General features: G+C 45.6%; 2 protein-coding genes across 2 annotated transcripts in view; one reads left to right on the top strand and one right to left on the bottom strand.

Annotated features, from left to right (window-relative positions):
- The window catches only part of NCDN (neurochondrin), a 4,493-nt gene extending 3,480 nt beyond the window's left edge, over positions 1–1,013 (bottom strand). Inside the window, exon 1 of the mRNA XM_026863206.1 lies at positions 999–1,013. Within this exon, the coding sequence (XP_026719007.1) occupies positions 999–1,013 (15 nt within the window). The remainder of the gene's footprint in view (positions 1–998) is intronic.
- A 31-nt stretch (positions 1,014–1,044) lies between these two features.
- Positions 1,045–22,740, top strand: part of KIAA0319L (KIAA0319 like) — a 31,909-nt gene continuing 10,213 nt past the window's right edge. The window contains exons 1-10 of the mRNA XM_026863272.1: positions 1,045–1,210; positions 6,731–7,425; positions 13,070–13,361; positions 15,454–15,555; positions 16,422–16,519; positions 17,672–17,759; positions 19,000–19,092; positions 19,785–19,917; positions 21,071–21,299; positions 22,337–22,460. Coding sequence (XP_026719073.1) covers positions 1,069–1,210; positions 6,731–7,425; positions 13,070–13,361; positions 15,454–15,555; positions 16,422–16,519; positions 17,672–17,759; positions 19,000–19,092; positions 19,785–19,917; positions 21,071–21,299; positions 22,337–22,460 — 1,996 coding nt within the window. The 5' untranslated portion in view covers positions 1,045–1,068. The remainder of the gene's footprint in view (positions 1,211–6,730; positions 7,426–13,069; positions 13,362–15,453; positions 15,556–16,421; positions 16,520–17,671; positions 17,760–18,999; positions 19,093–19,784; positions 19,918–21,070; positions 21,300–22,336; positions 22,461–22,740) is intronic.

Genomic DNA, 22,740 nt, shown 5'->3' on the forward strand with positions numbered 1-22,740 from the left:
GTGCGGCCCGGCCCCGAGCCGTCCCCGTCCCGCGGGGGGAACCGCCGTGGGAGCGAGGGGCTGGCGGAGCGGAGCCGTCCGGGAAGGCGGGGGGGGGCGGAAAGTTTCCTTAGAGACCTGTTGGCTGAACAGGGGTTTTACATCCCCCCCTCGGGAACTTCTCCTCCCGTGGCCCTTTCGGTGCTCACGCTCTTCGCTGCCGGGTGGTTTGGGGAGATTTCCCCGGGGTTTAACAAACGATGAGTGTCCAGGCAGCGGCTGGTAGTCAGATCTGTGACTCTGTTCCCTTTTGATTCTTCAGAAACGGTCGGTTTAACTCCTCGTGCCTAATGGTGCTTCGTGACTCTTTGGCAAGAGATAATGTTTATTACCTGTGAAATAATAAACGTTTTCAGTCACATCCCCTAGTGCTAATTTAGATTTCAGTAACGTATGAAGCTGAAAACGGCGTTTCGTCCTTAGAAAAGCTGAGAAGAAGCATCAGTACTTTTGTGATTTCTGCCCGCCACAGCAAAACATGAGGCAAACCAGGTTTTTAGCTCCGTGTCCCTCAGTGTTGTTGTATTCTTGTTTCTCTTTGTTTCTGGCTGGTACCAGCCAACACCAACACGCAAGTGATGACATCGCCAGGCAGATGTGCCGGGTTTATCAGTGCCCGTGTTATGCTTGTATCCGTTTGCTGTGGCATGATTGAAAAGTGAAATTCCCGAAATAACGCCTTCGGAATCCGGTAGACTGTGATATTAAGATGCTTTGCCACTGGAAGTGGTGGGGTCTGGAGGAGGAAATCGTGAGGGCGATGGGAAAGGCCGTCGTGGCGACCTGCTGCTGTTCAACACTGGAGACTTTGCTGCTACAGGTTTCCTTTTACTGTCGTGCATTGATAGTTACTTAGCAGCAGCTGGACTGAGTCACAGCAGATAAGATAAGGCATTCCTTTTCCTCCCCCAGTGCTCAGTGCTTTTCATAAAGTAAGCTGGATCTGTGTGAGAACATACCAATTGCCTGTGCATGTTTTGTGTTTCATATTTTATATGTTTCTAGACCCTGCTGCTGCCCTCAAAGGCCATGGAGAAGAGGTTGGAAGCCAAGTTCAGCATTAGCGCCCGATTTCTGTCACGATACTGCCTGGGAAAACCTGCAAGGGAGCTGAGAAGTCTGCAGTTGTTCTACCTGTGCGCTTGCCTGTGTGCCTTGTGCTCCTCAGCAGGTGATTCTTCTGTTCTCTGTGGGACTGTGTCTATGTTTTTAATGCTATTTATCCCTCTTACTTGTTTAAAATATTCTGAGAGGAAAGTGAAATTATTTGCTGCTAGACGTTGTAGTTTAAAAAACAAACCCTCACCCTTAACAGTTACTAAATGAGCTGTCGAAAAGGTAGATATGGGGCATGAGGGGGTCCCTTCTTATCACACGTAGTGCTCTGATAACCAAGTGCTAGTTTGAGTAACCAGGTGGTCAGCAGCAGGGCGCCTGTCTGTCCCACTGCTGTGCCCCTTCACACGCAGTGTTGGCACTTGCCTGTATCTCGTAGCGAGCTTTCTCTCAGCTTAGAATCTTTTTTTTTTTTTTTTTTTTTTTTTGAAAATAATTTCATCTAAGGAATACTCAAAGCAAACTGGGAAGGCAGGAACATTTTTTTTTTTTAGCCCTCAAACATTCTCCTCAAATGCAGTATGTCAGTGTTGTGTATTTGCCTACAGGCAATTGTTATGTTTGTATTTCTATTTCCTGTTCAAACTTGAGTAATCAATCTCCTGCTCAAGTAAATAACCAAGTTAGTGGCTTGTATGGAAGTTTTCACGTAATGGATTCTGTGGGTTTTGTTTGTGTGGTATTGGGTTTTTTTAGGAAGTTTAGATTCTGACTCTTCAGAGAGACTTGTTAAGTTCCTGTGAGTGTTTTGAGGCCACATCTTCACCAAGAGATGGTATTTTACCCATGAGTCCCTGTAGCATTCACCAGACCTCATTTAAGAAAGTTTATGTGCCTTTTTTTCTCCTCTTTGTTCAAGTTGTGGTGAACTATAGGCTCAAAGCAGCGGTGACCTCGATATATATCAACCCGTGTGACAGCTGCCACAGCTTTCATTTTGCAGGAAGGTTGCTATGCCTAAATGGCAGCAAGATTTGAAAAGGGGATTGTTTTGCTTTGTTTCTTGGTTACGTGGACATGTTCTCTAGGCTGCTGCAGCGGCATCTTGTTTCCTGGACGCTCACCAAGTGACAGATTTGATTAAGCTAATGAGCTGTGTGACCTTAATCAGCTAATTTAGAACCTGGAAAGACATATTTGTACTCCTGGTCCTAGCAAAGGGTTCTCAGCACTGTGTGTTTGGCTGGTGTATCAGGTGGATCGTGTGTTTCCTTGTAGACTGGGCTTCCTGCGTGGCGTTTCCTGTCTTTAGTAATATCTGAGAAGTCTAGAGCTGGAGCTGTGAGTCCTGTGTCACTCTCAGAGGGTGTGCAGGACAGTGCTGCTGTGTTTGAGGGCTAGTCTGCTCGGGAGAGTTAAAACCATGAAGGCTGATGAGTGTGTGGAAATAATTGTATGTGACCTAGTTATCCTCGTGGGGACACTTTTTCCACTGTAGAGCTTTTGTTCTTTTAGTCTTGTTTGTGTCGCTTAGGCAGCAGTTTTGAACTGAGGAGGAATTATGGCTGCTGAGAAAATAATGTGATCATGCGGCGTTACGCAAGAGGAACTATGTTGACATAATTGGTTACATGTGATAGGTTTTAAAAAAGTCTATAGAGTCAAGCCCTTAATCATTAATTTGATATCAGGAGCGATTAACTGCCTGAGCAAGTCGGTGAACCTGAGCTTATTAATAGAAACTGTTCTTGTCCGTTCCATTCCCCTGCTGCTCAGCAAAGCTGTGAGCTGCGTCGCCAGGACAGGAGCTCTCCAGTAACTGAGAAGAGCAGCGGTTTTTGTACTGATATTCTAGGGAAGAAAAAAATGACAAAAACAACATTAAGAAGTGACTAAGCACACACCCACTGTGCAGGCGTCTTGTGATTTGCGTTGTGGCAGGCTGGGTAGGCTGCTGAGGCTTAGGAAGGGAGCTTGTCCTCGGGGACGTTCCCGCTGACAGGTTTCTCGTGCTTTTCTCTGAAGCTGCTGACGCTGACGCCGTCAGTGACCGATTTACCGGCCTCCTGGTCCGACCCAGCCTGCGAGCTCCTGTCTGCAACCTGCCGTGTGTGCGTAGGGTCCAGCAGGAGGAACGGGGAGGGACTGGGAGGCAGCTCTCAGTAAGCAAGTGCTGCACCAAACTCCGTGGAGGTCCCTGTTTGTAAAGCTACTGATGGCAACGTGTGGCTTCTCGTCACAGCAATTCGTTTGGCCCGTAGCGTGTTCCTGCAGCACTCTCAGGAAGAAGTGTTTTGTGAACAGGCCAGGTGGATTTTCCTGGCAAAAAAAAAAAAAATCTTTCCAGAGATGAAATGCGAGTGTAGACTGAGGCGCTCCGCTTCCTGCCATGGCGCTTAGAGTTGTCTGAGTGTGTGATGCCTCCCAAAGACCATAGGACTTGCTTAGATGAAAATCAGTGTGGTTCTGTGGAAAATGGACATCCAGAATGCTGGGCTGGCGTGTTGCGAGCTGCCCCTTCGCTTCTATCGTTCCTGAGAGTTAACTGAGTTTTAATCTATCTGTATACAGCAATTCAGAAACCATACTGGCTAATTTCAAAGAAACATGTCCTAGGTGAGCATTAGAGTTCGGGAAATGAAATCTGGCCAAAATATGATTCGTATCTCTGCATCCCGGTTTAGCAGAGGGTTAAAAGGGAAGCAGAATGCTCTCAGCATGGTAGTGTTGTGTCATCTGGGCTAAGTCCTGGCTCTGGCATACCCAGGAGATGCTTATGCGGATTCAGTTTCTACATTTTAGACGGCTAAATATATGTTTGTGCTCCAGTTCTAAGCCTGTTGCTAGAAAGTTGCTGCTGAATTTCACTGGGTTCTGTATCAAGCCTTAATTTGAGTGGTATGTGTGAGCCAGGGCTGACACCTGAGGAGAGGTGGATGAGCATGGGTCAAGGAGGAGGAGGGATTTTTGGGATGTGGGAAGCAGCACATTTCTCTTTTGCACGGAATATATTAGAGACATTGCTTTGCCTGTAACAGGAAGCGACTTTTTTTTTTTTTTTTTAGGCTAAACTGAGTCTGAACAGCTAAGATCCTCTTCAGATTCACAGCAGTGGTGTTATTCTGCCATTTGTTACTCGTGTCTCTAACTCTGGAGTGCGTGTGTGTGTACACACACATGCACCTTGTGTGTGTATATACCCCCCACCCCATACTCTATCCTCATTCCAGGCCCATCAGGTTGGTGCTGGGGGCTTGTCCCTGCCTGTGTGCACAGTGGGGTCAGGGTGACTGTCAGTCCGAGCACCCCGTGTGCACTGAGGGTGGTGGTTGCCCCGGGCGGCCAGGCTGCTTGCCGTGTGTTGATGAAGTGTGACAAGGAGGGTGATGAATTTAAAGGTGCTGATGTCACCTTCTCTCTGTTGAACACATGCAAAGCTTCGTTTGCTCGTTGCAGTTGGACGTTGCTCGAGTGAAGAGCTTCCCCACCTTCTGTGCAGTTGGGGGTTCAGACACCCATGGGGAGCTCTGATCCTCCGTGACTCGGTCACGGATCTCAAGTGCATTCTGTTGCAGCTGATGTAGCTTTCTGGAGCCTTGGCTTCAAACTGCCTTTGCTGACCTGGCTTTGTAATAAACTATAAATAACACTTTTGCTTCCTGCTTTCTGATGTCTCAAACCCAAACTTTTCCTCATGGTGGTGTGAGTTCCCTTTTTGAGTTGACATTCTTGGCGTAGCAAGAGATTTCAGACAAAAGGTACATGAATATGGCCGTCCTCCTCATTTTAAACAAGTAGCTAATCCGTTCTGGCTGAGAAAGTCCCTGTGTGTGGATACCTTTAGTGATCAGGAGTACCAAAGCTCTTATGCCTGCTGTGTTTGGAATAACTGAATTACAACAAAATATGTCGTATGTCTTCCCCATCTGCTTTCTCTGGTCATACAAGGTTATCCAGGTCATACAGGGTTATAAAAGTGCAATGACTTTCCCCTTCCTTCTGCACCTGGGGGTTGGAAAGTCATGGCACTATTCTATCACTAACTTTGGGTATTAGCTGTGGTTCAGGGGGTCAGCACTGTGGCTGGAATTTCAAGATCTGAAGTCAAATACTTCAGGTAGCCTAAAACAGCCAGATTGGAAGGCACCTGCATCCGTCTGTGCTGCTCTAGTCTCATGGAGTTTTCAAGGATTGGTGCTTCTAAAGGTTGAGGTTGACCACTGCTTGTGCGCTGCACGCTTGATCACAAAAATACCTCCTCCTTTGTGCTTCTGTTTGTGTTGTTGGCACGTGGAAAGCTCCTGCCGTGGAGCAGTAGGCACCTCGCGTGATTGCCTCCAAGAATGGTAAAATGCACTGCAGTGCCATCACCAAATTTTATTTCGTGGATGAGACACGGAGATCTGTGCGGTCTTTCTTCAGTGCCTCAGCATATTCCATCTTCAGTGTGTTTGTAACTGGGAAGTGACAGGAGAAGTGGGGTGAGAATTCTTCTCAGGGCAGACAGAGGGATCAGTAGCCTCTCCATCCATGCCTGGTAATTTGTTTAGTACCCACTGTAGTGAACGTGGGTGTAATGCAACATGAAGTCTGTATGCATTTGGAGTTACTGGAACAGTAATATGTTACTGAACTTGTCTTTATATGCTGTCAAGAAACAGGAACCAGGGTATTACAATTCAAATTCAGACTTCTTTATTTTAAGAGAAGAAAGTTTTCCATTTGTGTTGCGTTCAAGAACTACGTTGCTGACAGGCCGGGAGCCTGACGTGGAGCATATTCTCCAGCTGCACTACTCAGGGTCCAAGTGACATAGTTTGTAAAGTAATCTTCTAGTGACCTATTATCCCTTGGATGCTGAACACAGCACAGTGTAACAGTCCCATAGGTCATTAGTCTATTTTTAGGGAGTCCTTAATCTGCAGAGCTCTGAATTTTGGAAGCCTTTAATCCATTGATCCCTGCAAGCACTCTAATTTTTCATGTTAAAGAAAAAAAAAAAAAAAGACCTCCATATGCAAAGCAGTTGCTACTTTACCACTGATCTGAGATCTGAAGCACCTTGACTTAAAAAAAAAAAAAAAGTTTGACATAATTTCTGTTACAGAAATCACTACAGTGGAGTGGGTGGTGAGGATAGGCCTTGCAGACCTGTTCTAAAAGATGTAACAACTTCCCAAGTGGAACAATTTCAGTCGAAATCAGTGACTGACCTCAAAAATCAGCATGGGAAAAGGAAAAAATGCCGTGGTGCTATAAACCAAGCCGGTGTCACTGTTTCCAGAGTTCTCCTTCAAGGCAGACGGCTATGGGCGGAGGGGCAGTGCTCCTTACTGCTCAGAGTAAGCACCTGCACTCGGGATCCTGGGCTCAAGTGGCTTGAGCCCCGTTACTGTCTGAAAGGGTGGTGGTCCCTTTGGTAGGAGGTGCAGATTGCTGCTTCGGATCTCGTGTCAGTACTGGGTACTGAGGCCAGGTGTGGGTTCTGAGAACCCCCCGTTTTACTGTCTCTACCCTCTCTCCCGCATTACTCCCGTGCCCTGAATTCATCTTGACAGTAGTGATGAGGATCTGTTGCCCGGTGCTTTCAAGGATTAAGAATTGTTTTTATTTATCTTCCCTCCCCTTTTCCCAGATGCAAACTGGAACAGATCTAAATGTGAGCCGGGAAAAATCCTGTTTGGTAGCCGTTTGAGATCGTGGGAAGATCACCGTTTACAGCTTCTGGAAGGATTTCATACACTCCGGTCCTGTCACGCTGCTTGCTGCCAGAGCCCCACCTGTGATGCCTTTTGGTTCTTGGAAAATATGTGCATCCAGGTGAACTGCACTATGCCTGGCGTGTGTCAGGCAAACAGGACTGGCTTTTCTGACTCTGTCTTGGTGTTTTTAAAGAAATCAAAAAGCACAGAGAACTTAAAGTTCCAGATGGAAGGTGACACCAAGACCTGGTCTCACAAGTGGTTGGACTGGGGCATCCCTGTCCAGAGGAAAAAAAGACTGCGGAGGTCATTCCAGACGTGGAGCTTGGCAGGTAGCAGGGTGGAGCCCCTGGAAAGGGATACAGCAGCGAGCCCCAGCGGCGAGGCTGCAGCTGGAGCATCAGCCAGCAAATCTAGAAGCAGCCGAAGTGAAGCAGAACACTTGAAGGATCAAGTCCTGAGGCGCTTAGTAGCAGAGAGGCCTGCTCCTGAAGGCCACCCAAATCAAAAGAAAGACTCGCTGAAAAGTGGACAGAATCCAAGAGAGCAGAAAACCAAAAGCCCGTTCCCTTCTAAAAGCAATAATGTGAACAGATCCAGTGACACAGACGGTGTTGGCTTGCCACAGGTAAGTGTGATGGCTGGGGCTGAAACGGGGCTGCGGGGACAGCCGTCACCCTCCTGCTCCATCTTGCTTTATGCTGACTTTGACTTAAAACTGCTTAAGTGATAGGAAACCTTCCTGGATGCCTGCTTGCAGCCTCCTGTCCACAAGGCAAGGCCAAGGGTTGGGGGTTTTGTTTGGTTTGGGGGGGGCAGGGGGGTTATCCCCCTCTTTCTAGCTGGGATAAACTGTCTTTGGGGAGGCGAGGGGAGATGAAGGTCACGATAATGCTTACGTGTGCACAGGCACACAGCATCCTGGCCAGATGAGAAGGGAAGGTGAGATGTGATGTCATTGGGAAGTCCCTGGACCTTGAAAGCTGTTACCTGTGAAAGTACCTTTTTAGATCCGCAAAATAAAATAAACTGTTTTCCCTTGAGCGCTGAATTGAGGCAGTTAAATACGTTACTTTACAGGCTCATGCGTAGAGTTTCCAGTGTGCTTTTCGTGCCAGCCTGCTTGCTTGAGTTGGCATCTTAATGCCAAATTTTGTTCTGTTTTTGAAGACTGCGTCACTTTCTCAAATCCACAAAAGCTTACATTGGCGTTGGTTGAATGAAAGCAGTTTAGTCTCTACTCCAAACACGTACAATGTTAAACTGGTAAATATAGATGTTAGTCTTTAAAGAGAAATTGGCGCATTTGAATTGTTAAATTATATTTTTAAATCCGAAAATAGTTTTCCGAGCCTTATCATACAAAAAAGTCCGTGCATTTGTGGGGGTGAAATAGAAGGCGTTCTACTTAGCGAAACTGTTCCTTAAATGCCTTTTGCCGTGTTTCTAGCACTTGGCACCGTTGAAGCCTAATGCCTTTTCCTGTAGTTATGTTGTTCTTCTAGAAACTTGACTGAATTTGTTTCTCTCCCTTGTATTCAACTCTTGGTTCCAGGTAGGGCTGTGCCTGGTCAGAGCCACCACCCTGCAGAGCAGGATGTGGAGAGCAGCCAAGGGACACTGCCGAGAGCTCCAGGGCAGCCCGGGTGAAATCATACACTAAAACTTTTTACAAATGTTTGATTTTCCAGAACCCCACAGCATTTAGGGCTGACTTAAGATCTCAGCTTTCTCTCCCTCCTGCAGTACTGCAGCATTTCCACCCTGCTTGTTCTTTCCTCCTCCTAATATCTGAGATTTACACACCAACCCCCTTCTCTCAGTTGTTAAGCGTGCTACGTCTGAGGAGGCTTCTTCACAGCCGGTCTTAAATGCCTTCCCTTGCTCTTGGGTAGTAGTTGTTGTACCTCCCTGCTAGTTCAGTTTGCAGCGCTGCGTTCCGAGTTGTCATACTCTTACTGTTCAGTGCCTGTCAAGTAAACTGGTTGCAAATATTAAATTAGATGGATAAATCGGCTTCTGAATATTGCTGAGTATCTAGGCTATGTTCCCATCTTTAGGAAGCACTCCTGTTGTCATTAGGGTGCACTGTTGGATGTGTGCTGAGGAAAGGTTTTTCTTCTTACTGTGTTTTTTTTTTGCTAGTGAAGTCTGTATTTCTTGACAAAATGCAGGTTCCTCAAAATAAAAACTTCTTACTAAAATGTGCTGGCTGTGGTGGAATTCCTGGCAATCACATTTTTGAGTTTTAGGATGGAGTTTTTGAGGAGGAGAAAGAATTAAAAAATCCACCGTAATAGGAGTGTTGAGCTGAAGCTGGTTCTACCCAGCCCTGGGCTAATTCCTTGATTATTGAACCGTCCAACTTTCACCTGCAAAATATAAGGCAAGCTATGCAGCTGTCCTTGTGTTTCTGATCTGAGAGCAGCTTAAATTAGGCCAAGGATATAACATTCAGGGCTGTGTACTTGGGGCATGGCCAGCCTTTGCAGGAGGGAGATGCTAAAGCAGGGAGTTTTCCAAGTTAGGTTGGTTTGGGGCCAACATAAGTCAAAGTTACACGCATGCTGGAATTGGTAGAATTTCACTTGGGCTAGATTTGGTGCAGTACATGGAGCCCGTGGCTTCAGCAGGTGAGTGCTGGGTGTTCCGTACTGTCCTTTAAGGAGGTTTGGCAGGTGGGAGAATGCTGGATCATTCCTGTGTGCAAAGCAGCTCGTACCTGGGAGCATCAAACATCCGAAGTGGGAAAGGACATCCGAGGTTAAAGCGGCTCTTAACTCCTCGCTAAAAAGGGAGAAAGAAATTAATGTGCATAGTCTCCTTTTCTGTTGATGAGCATTGAATGTGTGAAGGCAAATCTTTTCCTTTGTTCGGAGCAGGTAAGTGACGGTTTTAGGAAGGAGTTGCCTCGCTGAGTTTTAATTTTCCTCTTGCAGTTCCGATAGCTCCGTAGCCATCTGCAGTGTCACTCGCTCGTGTGCAGCTGGCTTTAATTTCTGGTTTTACTGTATCCATGCTGTGGAACCAGAGGTGGGTGAAGGAGAGTGTATCAGGATAAACCGCAGTGCACCCTGCTCATCAGCCCTTAACTAAGGAAGAGAAATTTGTGCTTTTCCATTAGTGAGTGACACTTTCCAGGCACCATTTTTTTTTTCCCTGCCTCGTTGTAGAAATACTTGTCAATTTTAAAATATAGCAATGCATTTAATAGCCAACTGGGAGAAGTATTTAAGTGCAGCACTGCTGAGGAGAACTGCAGCACTGCAGCAGCTCTGCAGCAGACTGGAAAAGCCTGCAGCCTTTAAAGTGGAGTTGTTACAACGGAGCCAGGAGCTCATTCCTGCACTCCCAGTCCTGGGTACCCTTGGCCCTCCCGAGGCCAGTGTTGGACTCTTGCTGTCGTGATTCCTTCTGGTGCTGGGCACTTCTCACCCTGTGAGGAAGGAGGGAGGGTCAGTCCACAGCCAGCACTAAGTCTGTAGTGGTTTGTGACATTGCCCACGTTTTTGTGTCTTAAGGGTTTTTGCAGACCTAGTGAAAACAACTAAGGACACACAATCAAAGCTGAAAAGAGCCTATTTCGTAAATTCAAACCAGGCTTAGCAAAGTAAGACCCGTTTAAATTAAAAAAATAATAGAATTCCAGAACACAGGGTTGTTTTTTTTTTCAAGTAACTTATGTTCAGTGTGGATTCTGATGAACATACCTGCTCTAGTCCCATCCTACAGACGTAGGACACTCAGACAGGGAGAGCAGGTCACTTGTCTGAGGCCAAAGGCAGTTAGGGGTTGGAATCAAAAGTGTCTGACACTTTTACGTTCACTCAGGCCAATATGCCACTTCTCTCTATTTTCTAAGCTAATAAGATGGGACAGCTGGCAAACTTCTAGTCTCCTCCTCGTTTATCCCCAAGAATGAAATCTCTGTTCTTTGCTCTGAAGAATTTGGGGTTATGGAGGAAAGATAAGAAATGTCTCAGCTTGCAAGCATGAGAGGCATTTTTGACTGTTACGTTGCCCCAGGCAAGGCTTATCTCATTCGAGATCTCTGCAGACATTTGGCTGTCAATTCATCCTGAAGCCTTCTGGAAGGAAGAGGATCTCTCTTAACTGTAAAGCTGTGGGGGGTTTTTTTTAGGCATTAAAAAGTGAGTCAAGGAAGCATCTGGCTCACTGAAAATATTACCAAGCGAAGTGGAGACTCAGCTGCCGTGCGCAACGGGCGGGTGCTGGTCGTCTGCATGTTTGTGACAGCTTTTCTTTCTTCTGGGTTGATTCTTGCTAAGCAAGAAATGCATTCCCATAGTGATACGAAGTCACAGAGGCTTTTTCTGCCTTTCCTAAAGAGTCTGTCTCAGGTGGCTGAGTTCCTGCCTGGCTCTTCCCCTCCTGTCGTGCCAGCGTTTCTAACTTCATCTTCCTTGAATGCTTGGTAAAAGGCAGTCGGTGTCCTGCGCTGACCAGAGCTATTGGTGGGTGTAAGGTGGCACTGCTTGGGGCAGGCACCTGTCCTGGGGCTGTGACAACGAGCAGCACAGAGCAGTATGCCAGGTTTTGCCTATACCTTTGTTCCGAAGAATCCGTAGTTTTGTCAGAGATAAGGGAAGCCCATCAACAAATAAGCAAATAGAGAAAAACAGCTTATGTCTGTAACACTAACAGTGTTTGTTTCTTTGGCACATAAAGCCCAGACGTTAATCAAACGCACAGATGAGTTGTTTTAAAGGCTGTGACTGAGGGAAAATTAGCAATGATTTGCCCAAGACTGCAAAAAAACCTTGCAGAGAAGCCTTCAGTGCCTTCATTGCTACTCTTGGCTTGGCTGGCTGTTAGTACGTGCAGCATACCTTTATTTTTACAACTGGCATTTAGTGTTTTCTGAAACCCAGCCTATTTACTGACCAGGATGTTGCCCACCGTGGTCTGGAGTGTTTTTCCAGTTCTTGTTTCCTGGACTGAATGCCAACAGCATGATATAAAACATTGAGAATATTTCCTCCAATACGAGTTTCTTGATCAGTGGGGAGTTGTGGTGGGCAATTCAGCTCCCAAACGCTTCCCAAGTCGAAGATGGTAAATTGCTCCATTTAAAATATCTAGCAGATGCTCTCAAAGTACGAGTTAGCTCAACAAAATGTGCTACACACATGTACTTCATGGTGGAAGGTAAATTGTCAGGAGTATTGCCTGGCAGGCGAAGAACTGGAATGGGGCTAGGTACTGTAAAAGGAATTTTCTGATGAAAGAAAGGAAATTGTGCCTGCCACTTTGATTATTTTCAATAAAGAGGCTCATCCTGTATGGATGTGAGCAAACTTTCTGCCTGCAAGCTCGGCTCCCTGCCCCAGCAGCATCTCCTGTGGCATGCACGCAGGGAACTGCTCGTGTCAGGTCACGTTGCTTTGAAGAGTGATTCGGAAATAAATTTCCTCTTGCTGCGAAGGTTTGATTATTATATAAAAATGCCATTGCAATCCTCCCGCTTTGTGCTTGCCAACTGCACAGCTTTAGAAAAAGGAATACGTAGCCAAAATAAATGGCCCAAATGAACCCCAGTTCCTGGTTCCTGTTTTTTTTGCTTCTGTCTTATCCCACTTCTTTTAGCTCCACTCACTGCAGTTTCGAACCTAGATCTTCTGTCGCATTTGCCACATCAACAGCCACGGTACTCAGGGTGCTGTGGTTAAATGTGTGGTCTTAACTGGCGTTCAGCTGAGCTAGAAACCCTACCTGCTGTGGAGGAAGAACATGAAGAGTCACAGGATCGTAGAACACCAGCTTGGAATGACCTCAAGGATCATCTGGTCCAAGCTTTCTTGGCAGAAGCAGGGTCTGGACAAGCTGGCCCAGCCCCCTGTCCAACTGAATCTTCAGAGTGCCCAATGTTGGGGAATCCACCACTTCCCTGGGGAGATTATTCCAACAGCTGATTGTTCTCCATGTGAAAAATCTTCCTCTTGTGTCCAGTCAGAATGTCCTCAGGAATAACTTGTACACATGACCCCTTATCTTTTCCATGGGGCAATGACCCCTCATTTCCCCATCCCTGAGGGACCCCACTCATGACACGTTGCCAGTTTGAAAAACAATTGTTTGAGAAACAATTCAAGAGAGAGAAGGAAGCAATAAAACATCCTGCTTCTGGGAAAAAACAAACCAGGGACTTTTCAGCCTCCCTAACTAGAGGAGGTGAAGTGCAACTTAAACACAGCAAAACAAAACTGACTTTCAGGGTTCAGCTCAAACTAAGACAACTTTTTCCTTTACAGATCCACCCAGGAACATCCGCACCAGAACCATTGGCATTGGCCACGTTCTCCAGTCCTGTAGCCCAGGGCTTGACAGCCACAGGGAAGACGGAGAAGCCCGGGCAGCCGGATGATGCTTTGGTCCATCCTCACTCCTCAGACGTGTTGCCCACCGTCAGCCCCGTGCCAGCAAAAAGCCCAATGAAGATACAGACAGCCACTTCTGTGCCAAGTGGAGTTCCCCCAAATGGCAGCATTCCTACGATCCAGACCAGCCCTGCTGCGTCACCAAGCACTACTGCCACCACACCAGGTGAGAACAGGCAGAAAACACCCCAGCAAATGTCATCTGGTCAGGTTTTGGTGACAAGCCGTAGCAGCGTTGAACAATATGAGATAATTTCAGAAATTCTTACCTTTGAAAAAGCGTAGGTGCCAGTTGGACCTCATTAATTAGCGAGTTCTGAGCTTGGGACTTTGGCATCGTAAATCCATGTAACCGTTGGATCCATTTCTGAGAACAGCCTGAAAGTAATGGTGATATCTTAATTCCCAAAGTGGAAGTTGAAGCGTGGTGTAAGGTGTGGTCCCGTGAAGCATTCTGTCAGTTCCCACTGCTGTCTATCAAGTTGAGCAGAAACCTTAATGTCTGCTCAGAATGGGGTGTGACTGATACTTTTCTCTCTGTCCCCGAAACGTCTGTGCACAGTACAGCCATGGGGAACAGCATACTTGGCTGTTAGCCCATGCTTTGCAGGAAAATGATGTTTCTATTCGCACTGGTATTTCTTAAAACAAACTATTGAAAATGTACAAAAGCCAAAATGCGCTTTGGACGGCTCTGTTAGCTCGCCCAGGCCGTTAGCTCACCCTCTGAGGACGTGTACGTACAGCGAATGGTGTATACTGGTTGTGTGAGATCTCAGAATTCAGTTAATCCAGTTTGCTGAAGTATTCACGGCGGAGTTTCTTTTGAATTTAGGGTTCCTTTCCCTTACAAGGGAACAAATGGAAAGTGTAAAGGAAACGCTGCATCCAAAGACGTTTTTGGCAGGAAGCACATTGGATGCTTATACAAGTTAGTTATACAAGTTAGTATTCTTTTTAAGGGTTTACCCCAGCTAAAACTGGAAAATATATTTTAAACATCTTCAGTGGCTTGTGTTGGAAAAGTAACATAGTCACAGCCTCCTTATTTTGCTAAATAATACAAAAATGACGTGAAGGGTCGTTTTTCCAAGCAGGGTTTGGGGATTTTTTTTGGTCTGTTTGTTTGGGTTTGGGGTTTTGGTTTTTTTTTTTCCTAATGAGATCAGATTTCTTTTTGCCTTGGAACTGTTTGCAGCTGAAAGACTGATGGAGTTATGCTATCCCAAGACCTGGAGTAATTGAGAGGGGAAGAAAAGAATTTGATGAATTTGTTTTCTTTTAGTTAACAGGTTAATTCCAGTAGCTCATAAACAGATGGAAGAAGGGCTAAATGTTTAATGACATCTTCCCTATCTTCTTTAACTTGGATTTTTTGTGCATTACTCTATAACATTGCCTTTGACAGGGTCAAATTAGGGTAAAATGACTTTAATTCTTGTTTTCTATGTGTAATTCCAAGGCCCGATAATAAAAACACAAAAATAAAACAAATGGGAAGGGAAGAGGAGGATGAGAAACGCAGACAACTTTCTGGTTACATTAATGCTAATAACAAGCAGAAAAGTCACCGGCCACAGTTTTCAAGTCTTGACCCTGTAGTCTTTAAAAACAAACTACCTGTCAATTTACTTGGAATGGAATGGCAAGAAAATTCTTAAGAAGGGGTGGAAGAGAAAATATAAATAAAAGCAACAGGTTTGTATTTTGAGTTTCCATGTTCCGTGTAGTAGCTATGCAGTTTTTTAAAAAAATCTCTTAGCCCCCAAGCAGTTTTTCAAAAAAGAAATACCTTGGATTCTTCATATATTTGTGAAGATGGGGAATTGCAGTTTGGTAAATAGCAAGTGTTTGTCTTGCTGTGCCATGAGACTGCAGCTGGGTTCTCTGCCGAAAACCTGTCAGGTAAAACCCTTTCCGTCCTCCTGGACCTGGTGAATATTCCCCTGTACAGGGCCTGAGGGTCACGTTTCAGCTCTTTTAGAAAAGGAGCAAGAGCTGCACAGTGTCTGCAAAGAGAAAGACGACTGAGTCATTTGGGGCTTGTCTTAAAATTGTAAAACCCCATTAGTGCTTTTGCATTAACACTGAGAGCGAAACCTGAAACGAGAGCTATATTGAGTGATGGGCTGTTTACAAAATACAGCCATTTGTAGCTGGTTTTTATTCCACCGACTCTGAAACCAAGGTGGGGTTTATGTATGTATTTAAATGTTTTTCCTGTTCCTCGTTTTCAATTCTGTGTTTCTCCCTCTCAGCTATGAAGGAGCTGGTAGTTTCTGCTGGAGACAGCGTCGAAGTGACCCTGCCAAAGAATGAAGTTCAGCTGAATGCGTTTGTGCTTCCTGAGCCTCCACCCCGTAAGGCTTCCCTGGGGTTCTGCTAAGGGCTTGTGATGGTGAAATGGCAAACAGGGATTACATCTGATATTAAATAAGGACCATTTTGAAAATGTGTCCTGTCAGAGAACACTTTTCCTGTAGAAATTCCTCATTCCGTGCTGTTACCTCATGCTGCCTCTCACAGAAAATAGCAAGACTCAAAAACCACTGAAAGTGCTACAGAGAATTAGATTTGGGAGATGACATTCTCCACGTGGTCTGTGAGGAAGCAGTGGATCTTCGGCGTCTGTTTGTGATATTTGCTGATAGGTGACAATCTGTCTTAGCCAGTGACCTCTCATTTGGGAGATTGAAATCTGACGCGGGGGGTTGGCGTGCTGAGGGACACGCTTCTATACACTTCTCATTTCATCATGCAAATCATTCACAGGTATTTCTGAAGTTCTGATCTATGGCTCTGCCCACACTGGCCGTGAGAGACTGCAGGGGAGAGGCAAGCATGTTACGTGTTGTGCAGCAACAGAGAGAGAGGCATTCCTGTTCAAAAACTGGCCTTATGCTGTCTCTGCGGGATTTAAGGGCACAATAAGAATTTTCTCTCTTATTATTCTGGAGATGTGATTGTTCCCAAGCTCTTTAATGCCTTAGAGGCTGAAAGATGGGGTTTGGCTCCAGAGTAAATGTGTTTAGAAGCACAGATTGTCTCTTTTCCTGGGTATATTCCCAAAAAGCTGCAGCCCAAACTCCAAGCTGTCTCATTTCTCCATAGTGCAGCAGAATGTGCCTTGTAAATTTGTAAATGTTTAAATGTTTAATACTTTACTTTTCTTTAGCATGTCTTTTAAAAACAAATGTCTGGACCTTTTTTTTTTTTTTTTTTAAAGGAACCACTTATTCCTATGAGTGGGAATTGATTACTCATCCAAAAGACTACAGTGGAGAAATGGAAGGGAAGCACTCCCAGACCCTTAAGTTATCTAAGGTAAAGCTTTTTCTGCTTTGAATCCTGTTGTGTTAAATGCCAGGTGGAGAAGATGGGGACCCTGGCAGCCAGGAAAGACTTGTATGTGATTTCAGGGTGAATAGGAAATTGCATGATGGGCAGCCAGCCAACACTTGACTGCAAGCCCTCTTCTAAGTCTCTTATAAAAAAGGAGATTGATTTGGCATGAGGGAAAGGAGAAATTGATTTCAGGATCTAAAAGCTGCCTACAAGCAGTGTGTCAAGCTGTACAAATGGCACAATTTAACATTAACAAAGGGTTGTGAATATTTCTGCGACTGAAACAGTGTGGTGGTCTGTTTGGGTCTGAAGCCTTGTACTGCCCACTGGAACAGGGACTTGCTGATTCCATTAACGAGAGCCCTGGAGTACCTTGCAGCACACCCTGGCTGCTGCTTTTGGACAAGCTCTAACAGTGAAAGGATTGCCTGTTTCTGCACATGGGGAGACTTAACAAGGAAAAGGATTTAAATATTGGTTGAAAATACAGTTCCGTATTTACGAAACATTCCTTTGAGCATCTTGGATTCTGCTGCACTCGGGAAACTACAGTCTTTAGTCACAATCCCATGTAGAGAAAAGCCCTTCGAAAGGAGCGTGTCTATCTCTGTCAGGGTTTCAGCCTTTTGGGTACCATGATTACTGGCCAGCAGCTAGTCCTTCACCCTCTCATCTTGGTTCAGCGGTGAGGGACGAAGGGCTGACAGCCTGACTCGTGTCACCTAGAAGAGAAGAAATACCTTCCTTTGTAAAAACACACAAGAAGAGATTTTCTTCTCTTATGTGCAGCCTTTCTCATCTCAAATACAGTCTGCTAGTACAGATTCCTGTGGCCAGACAACCTGAACTAATCTCTGTTATCTCTTGTTCTGTTTGCCTATTGTTGCTAGAAAATAAAGCCTGACTGACAATCCTGTGGCACCTGTGACAGAAAGAAATTTCTGCGTACCCATTGTAAACTAAAAGTAACACCATTTTGGTGTGGAAACCATGCTTTGCAGCTTGAAGCTAATTGCCTGTGGTTTATGCTGCCGATGTGCTACTGTGCCAGTGTGGTAACTTGACCTTCTCACGGCTCCTGGCAGGGTGCCACCATCCTGAATGTAAATTATCTTCTGTGTTTGCTTCCAGCTTACCGTTGGTCTGTACGAATTCAAAGTCGTCGTTGATGGGGAAAACGCACGTGGAGAGGGTTACGTGAATGTAACGGTGAATCCGAGTGAGTTGGTGGAATTGTGTCTCTTTTTAAGTTCGTCTGTCTCTGACAAACCCTGATACCTGTAGCCTGGTGGTTCGGTTATTTGAGTGGACTCTGGTTTAACGTAGTGAAGATCCGTTGTGCTGTGAACTGGGTATAGACGTATGTGTATTGTCATATCCTGAGATGTGAAACTCTTACTAACACACATAGCTATTTCTGGGCTGAGCACTCAATAAAAGAGCTGCAATACTGATACAAAAGCACTCAGCAAGTGCCTCACCCTGGAAGGGCCACTGCTTCAAGAAAAACTAGCTGTAACCTGGTAAAAAGCTCATAGCAGCAGGAGCAAAAAATGAAGGGAAGCCAGAGCTCTGAAGTTCCTTTGGAGGTTCTTTTCTTCCCTGTCTAGTAAAGAATGTCATTCCCAACCACAGGCAGGTTAAGTCAAATCTTATTCCTTACTGTAAGACGTGGTTTGCAGATGAGCTGATGTAGATATAATAGCTTGTGCTGACTGTCTCACCAGGTCTCACTTTTTAAATGGCCTCTGCAAAGAGACAGCCACGGGTTCTGCATCTCCTTTTATGCAAAAAAACCCCTTTATTCGGCACACTTCAGCAAGACTTTTTCAACAACCTTTGTGGGCAAAGAAGTCCTCTTGCTCTCCCTAAATTAGCAAGAGTGTGTGGTTGGCCTTCTGGATGCTGTTGCTGATCATTTCCTTATAAGCAGTGAATCTGCAGCTGGCAGCCTGCATCAAAATTGTTCATTTTTCGGAGCAGCAGCCAAATTTCGGCAAGAAGCTTTAGGTGCTGCTCGTAGAATGGTCTGTGCTTGAATGCTTGACCCAGGATTGGGGAACTGGTGCAGTGCAGCCATTTCCAGAGGACCAGTGTGGTGGCAGTTCACCTCTTTGCTTTTTTAAATCCCTTTTGTTAGCAGCGTTTCCTCAAACCTGGTGTCTAACTTGCTGAAAGCCCGAGTTGCTGTGGCTGACTGTGCAGCTCTCTGCAGTCAGTCGGATCGGTGGCTGTTTTGGAGCTCTGTGGCACAGCAGCCCCACACTTTGAGCTCCTCCTGGACTCCCTGGCTGCAGGATTTGGCGGGTAGACAGGGCTGGGAGAAGGAAGAGGCCGTGCAATATGTACCCTGCTGCTCCTGGCGCACACAGGCAGTCGGTTTGCAGAGTTCCTTGGCCAGGGCTTTTTATCGTGATCTGCCTGTAGATGTCATTGTAACAGCTCGGTTATTGTTGCAGAACCTCGGGTGAATCAGCCTCCTGTTGCCATCGTGTCCCCGCAGTTCCAGGAGATTTCACTGCCAACCATTTCAACTGTTATTGACGGCAGCCGTGAGTACCTGCAGGTTTAAGTGCAGTGGTTTAGCAAGCCTGGTTTCTGTGTGTTTGGTTCGGGGCTGGCCCTTGGGATCAAGTTGAAGAGGAGCTGGCTGCGACACTGTCAAACACACTTCAGCAAAAAGACTCAGCCTCTCTTGCCAGGAGAGGGGAATACGCCCATGACAGCACCTCTTCCATCTTCCCTTTTGAAGGGCACTGGCCTGAGCCAGTCGCCTAAAAAAGGAAAATCTCTAGAGGTGTCTGCTTAGAATAAAGAAAATGACTGTCAGTCAAAATTATTGGCCTCTTCCTTTAAGCTTCAGACGTATTAGCTAGCTAGCAAACACCACCATTACTGATCCTGGCCTGCACTAGGGCTTTTCAGGAGTTTCTTTAAATACATTCAGGTTGTTTTACCCCCAACTAGTAGTATTTTGTCAGTGTTTTGGTTTGGGGTTTTTTGTCTGCCCCCAGCACACGTACAAACCTGGGATTAAGGGTGTTTGAGTGTACCTGTGAAACAGGGTAGAGGAGAGCATCCAGCTGGGTATCAGAGCATAGCAGAGACCTCGGGGTTTGGACCAAAAATGCCTTTGCCTTCTAAGCCCAGGACTGACATAGAGCACTGAACATCTGGGGTTTGTGAAGCTGCATTTTCCAACTCCTTGTATTTGCAATTTTTTTTTTTTCTGTAATTGAACCAGAAAGCACTGATGATGATAAAATTGTCAGCTATCACTGGGAAGAACTGAAGGGTCCTCTGCGGGAGGAGAAGGTTTCCAGCGACACTGCCATATTGACACTGACCAACCTGGTACCCGGGAATTACACCTTCAGGTACGTTATACCCAGAAGAGTCAATCAGTTCTCATCCCTTACGAGTAAGATGTGAGATTCCTGAAACATTAGTCTGTTTTTTTTAAAAAAAAACCAAAACAAAACAACCACAAAAACAAACAAACAAAACCCCAGAAAAACCAAGAGGGAGAGAACTCTATTCTGTGATTTACTCTCTCTCTCTCCTCTCCTGCACTTTCAGGTAGTTTCATAGCTTTTCCCTTCAGAAGAGATAAGCTACCCAGCTACTTCTTATTCTGAAGTTGCAGCACTGGTTTAAGGTGATAGCAGAGTTGTCTGCCAGTGCTACAAAAGGTCTCTTGAAATGTCAAAACTAAACTGTTGGGGTAAAGGCTCAGGAAGAAATGCAGTCTTTAAATCCAGTTTTTAAATGCAAGGTGTCTTGTATAAGTGAATGAGGCCTAATGGTTTTACACATGTACCTGAGCAATAGGTAGTAGCTGATTTTAATGTTTGCTCTGTGATTTTTTAATTTTTTTTTTCCCTTGGTCTGCATTTTGGTGTGATGTCCACGCACTGCATCAGCAGATCTATTTAGAATAAATTAAACCCGAGTACCTGTAACTGAACACTGTTTTCCTCTTAGGCAGTTGGTATATGAAGGAATCAGATCGATGCTCAGACCTTGATTCAGCAAAAAGCAGTTGTGGTTTGTGGCCCCGGAGGCAGCGTGCTGTGGTCAGGCCACTTGTGGATTAGTGATGAACTTGTGTGTCCCTGTTAACGAACATCTCTGACAGGAGGCAGTGTCGCGCTCAGGGAGGTCTTTTCCATCACAACTCTGTACTTGAAAGCTGATGATATTTCACTAGTACAGTTTTATCTTGGAACTAGTTGGTAGATTTCCAGTGAGAGATGGATGTGGCTGTTAAATTTCTTGCATTGCTTTGAGGCTGATAATTGGGCATTTGGGGGAAGTTTCTATCCAGAGAAATCACAGTTGTCTCAAACCATAGGTTTTATTCACTTCAGAAAAAAATTACTATCCTGTCCTTAGAAGTGTCTTAAGTTTCTAACTCTTCTTTTTCATTTCATTTTAATTTTTAACTCTAGCCAGTGTTTTCTATTCAGCTCTGATAATAATGCCTCTTCACTGCTTTCACTTTTTTTTTTTTTCCCCTCCACCCTTCAGTCTAACAGTAGTGGACTCGGATGGTGCCAGCAACTCCACCACTGCAAACTTGACTGTGAACAAAGCCGTGGATTATCCTCCAGTGGCAAACGCAGGCCCAAACCAAGTGATCACCCTGCCTCAGAACTCCATCACCCTCTACGGGAATCAGAGCACCGATGATCACAGCATTGTCAGCTACGAGTGGCTGCTCAGCCCTAACAGCAAAGGGAAGGTGATGGAGATGCAGGTCAGTGCAGGTCTCTGGTACTCCACCTCGGTTACTCACTAGCTGGCTTTTTTTTTCTGTAACAAACCATTTTTAATTGACTGTTAGCAGATGTTTCTCATAATCCCACAGAGCCAGCATCTGACGATTAAATATGTACTTAAAAATAAATCCATGTGAAGCTGGTATGGCTTAGTGACTGAACTGGTCACCAGTCTAGCCACAGGTTTTCATGGGCAGCCTGTTTTCCTTTTTTGAGCAATGCAGTTTAAAATACTGCTGAAGAATGGAGGATTGAGAGAGACGGGAACTCGTTGGCTTTGGATTCTGATGTCCCACACAACAGGTCTCCGCACAGCGTGATCACACCCACGTATCTCGCTTTAACCTTTGTGGCTGCTAGGGGAGTGTGCTCTTTCTCTGTTCAGTTGCTGACTTCTCAGAACATCAGTGATGGCTAAATCAATGACAGTATAATAGGGATGCTTAAGTGCTCTCAGCAGGTGTGGAAGCCAGGCTGTGTGCTCTTTTAGGAGCTATCAGTCAGGATGGTATTTAGATGCACAGGACACCTGTTGTGGTCATGCATTTCCGTAGCTGGACAAACACAAGGGATTGGATCTTCTGGGTTGAACCTTGGAGTCTCAACTTTGCTGATACTGGCCAGACGCTCCTCAGTACTAGACAGTAGAAGCTTGTTTCCATGTCATCATTTTTCTTTTAAGGATTATTACTGCTGTCAAATTTACGGAATAAGAACGTCCGTGAATCAGATTCACAAGGTGTATGATTTGCACAGGGCTCCCCAGAGGTTTTGCTCAAGTTGAGTCTCAGAGGTCAGATGTATGGCATTACTCTTGTTATGTTCCACAAGAGTGTCCTTGTTGCTGTGCATGAATTTAGCTGCGAGAGCTTTGCACGCTGAAGTGGCACCAACTTCTGGCCCATAGCAGGAGCTAGTAAACAGCCCCTAGAACCTGCTGACAACAATTGCAGAGTCCCCTGGTCTATCCTCTGTGTGAGGATTCTTTATAATACCTGAATATGTTTTCTCAAAGGGGGTGAGGACACCAGTCTTACAGCTCTCTGCGATGCAAGAAGGTGATTACACTTACCAGCTAATAGTGACTGACTCTGCTGGGCACCAGTCCACTGCGGAGGTCACGGTGATCGTCCAGCCAGGTAAGCTGCCTTTAGATGCCCTTGCCACTTCCAGTCCGGGGGTTATTGGTGAGCAGCAATCACAGTCTAGGTCCTATGATAGCTTCGTGCTGCTTGCAGAAAAGCTGCCCCAATTTAGGACCTTCCTAGACTGGTATGTTACTGATAAATGAATAAGGCATATTGCCTTTCTAGGCTGTTCTCTTATTTTACGCAACGTAGTCTAATCGACATTGTCCCACCACAACAGGATTGTATTTCCAAGCAGCTGTCCCTGCCCACAGTGCTAGGTCCTGCAGAA

Source organism: Athene cunicularia (assembly GCF_003259725.1).
Source record: "Athene cunicularia isolate RWA chromosome 23 unlocalized genomic scaffold, athCun1 chr23_part1, whole genome shotgun sequence".
NCBI lineage: Eukaryota > Metazoa > Chordata > Aves > Strigiformes > Strigidae > Athene > Athene cunicularia.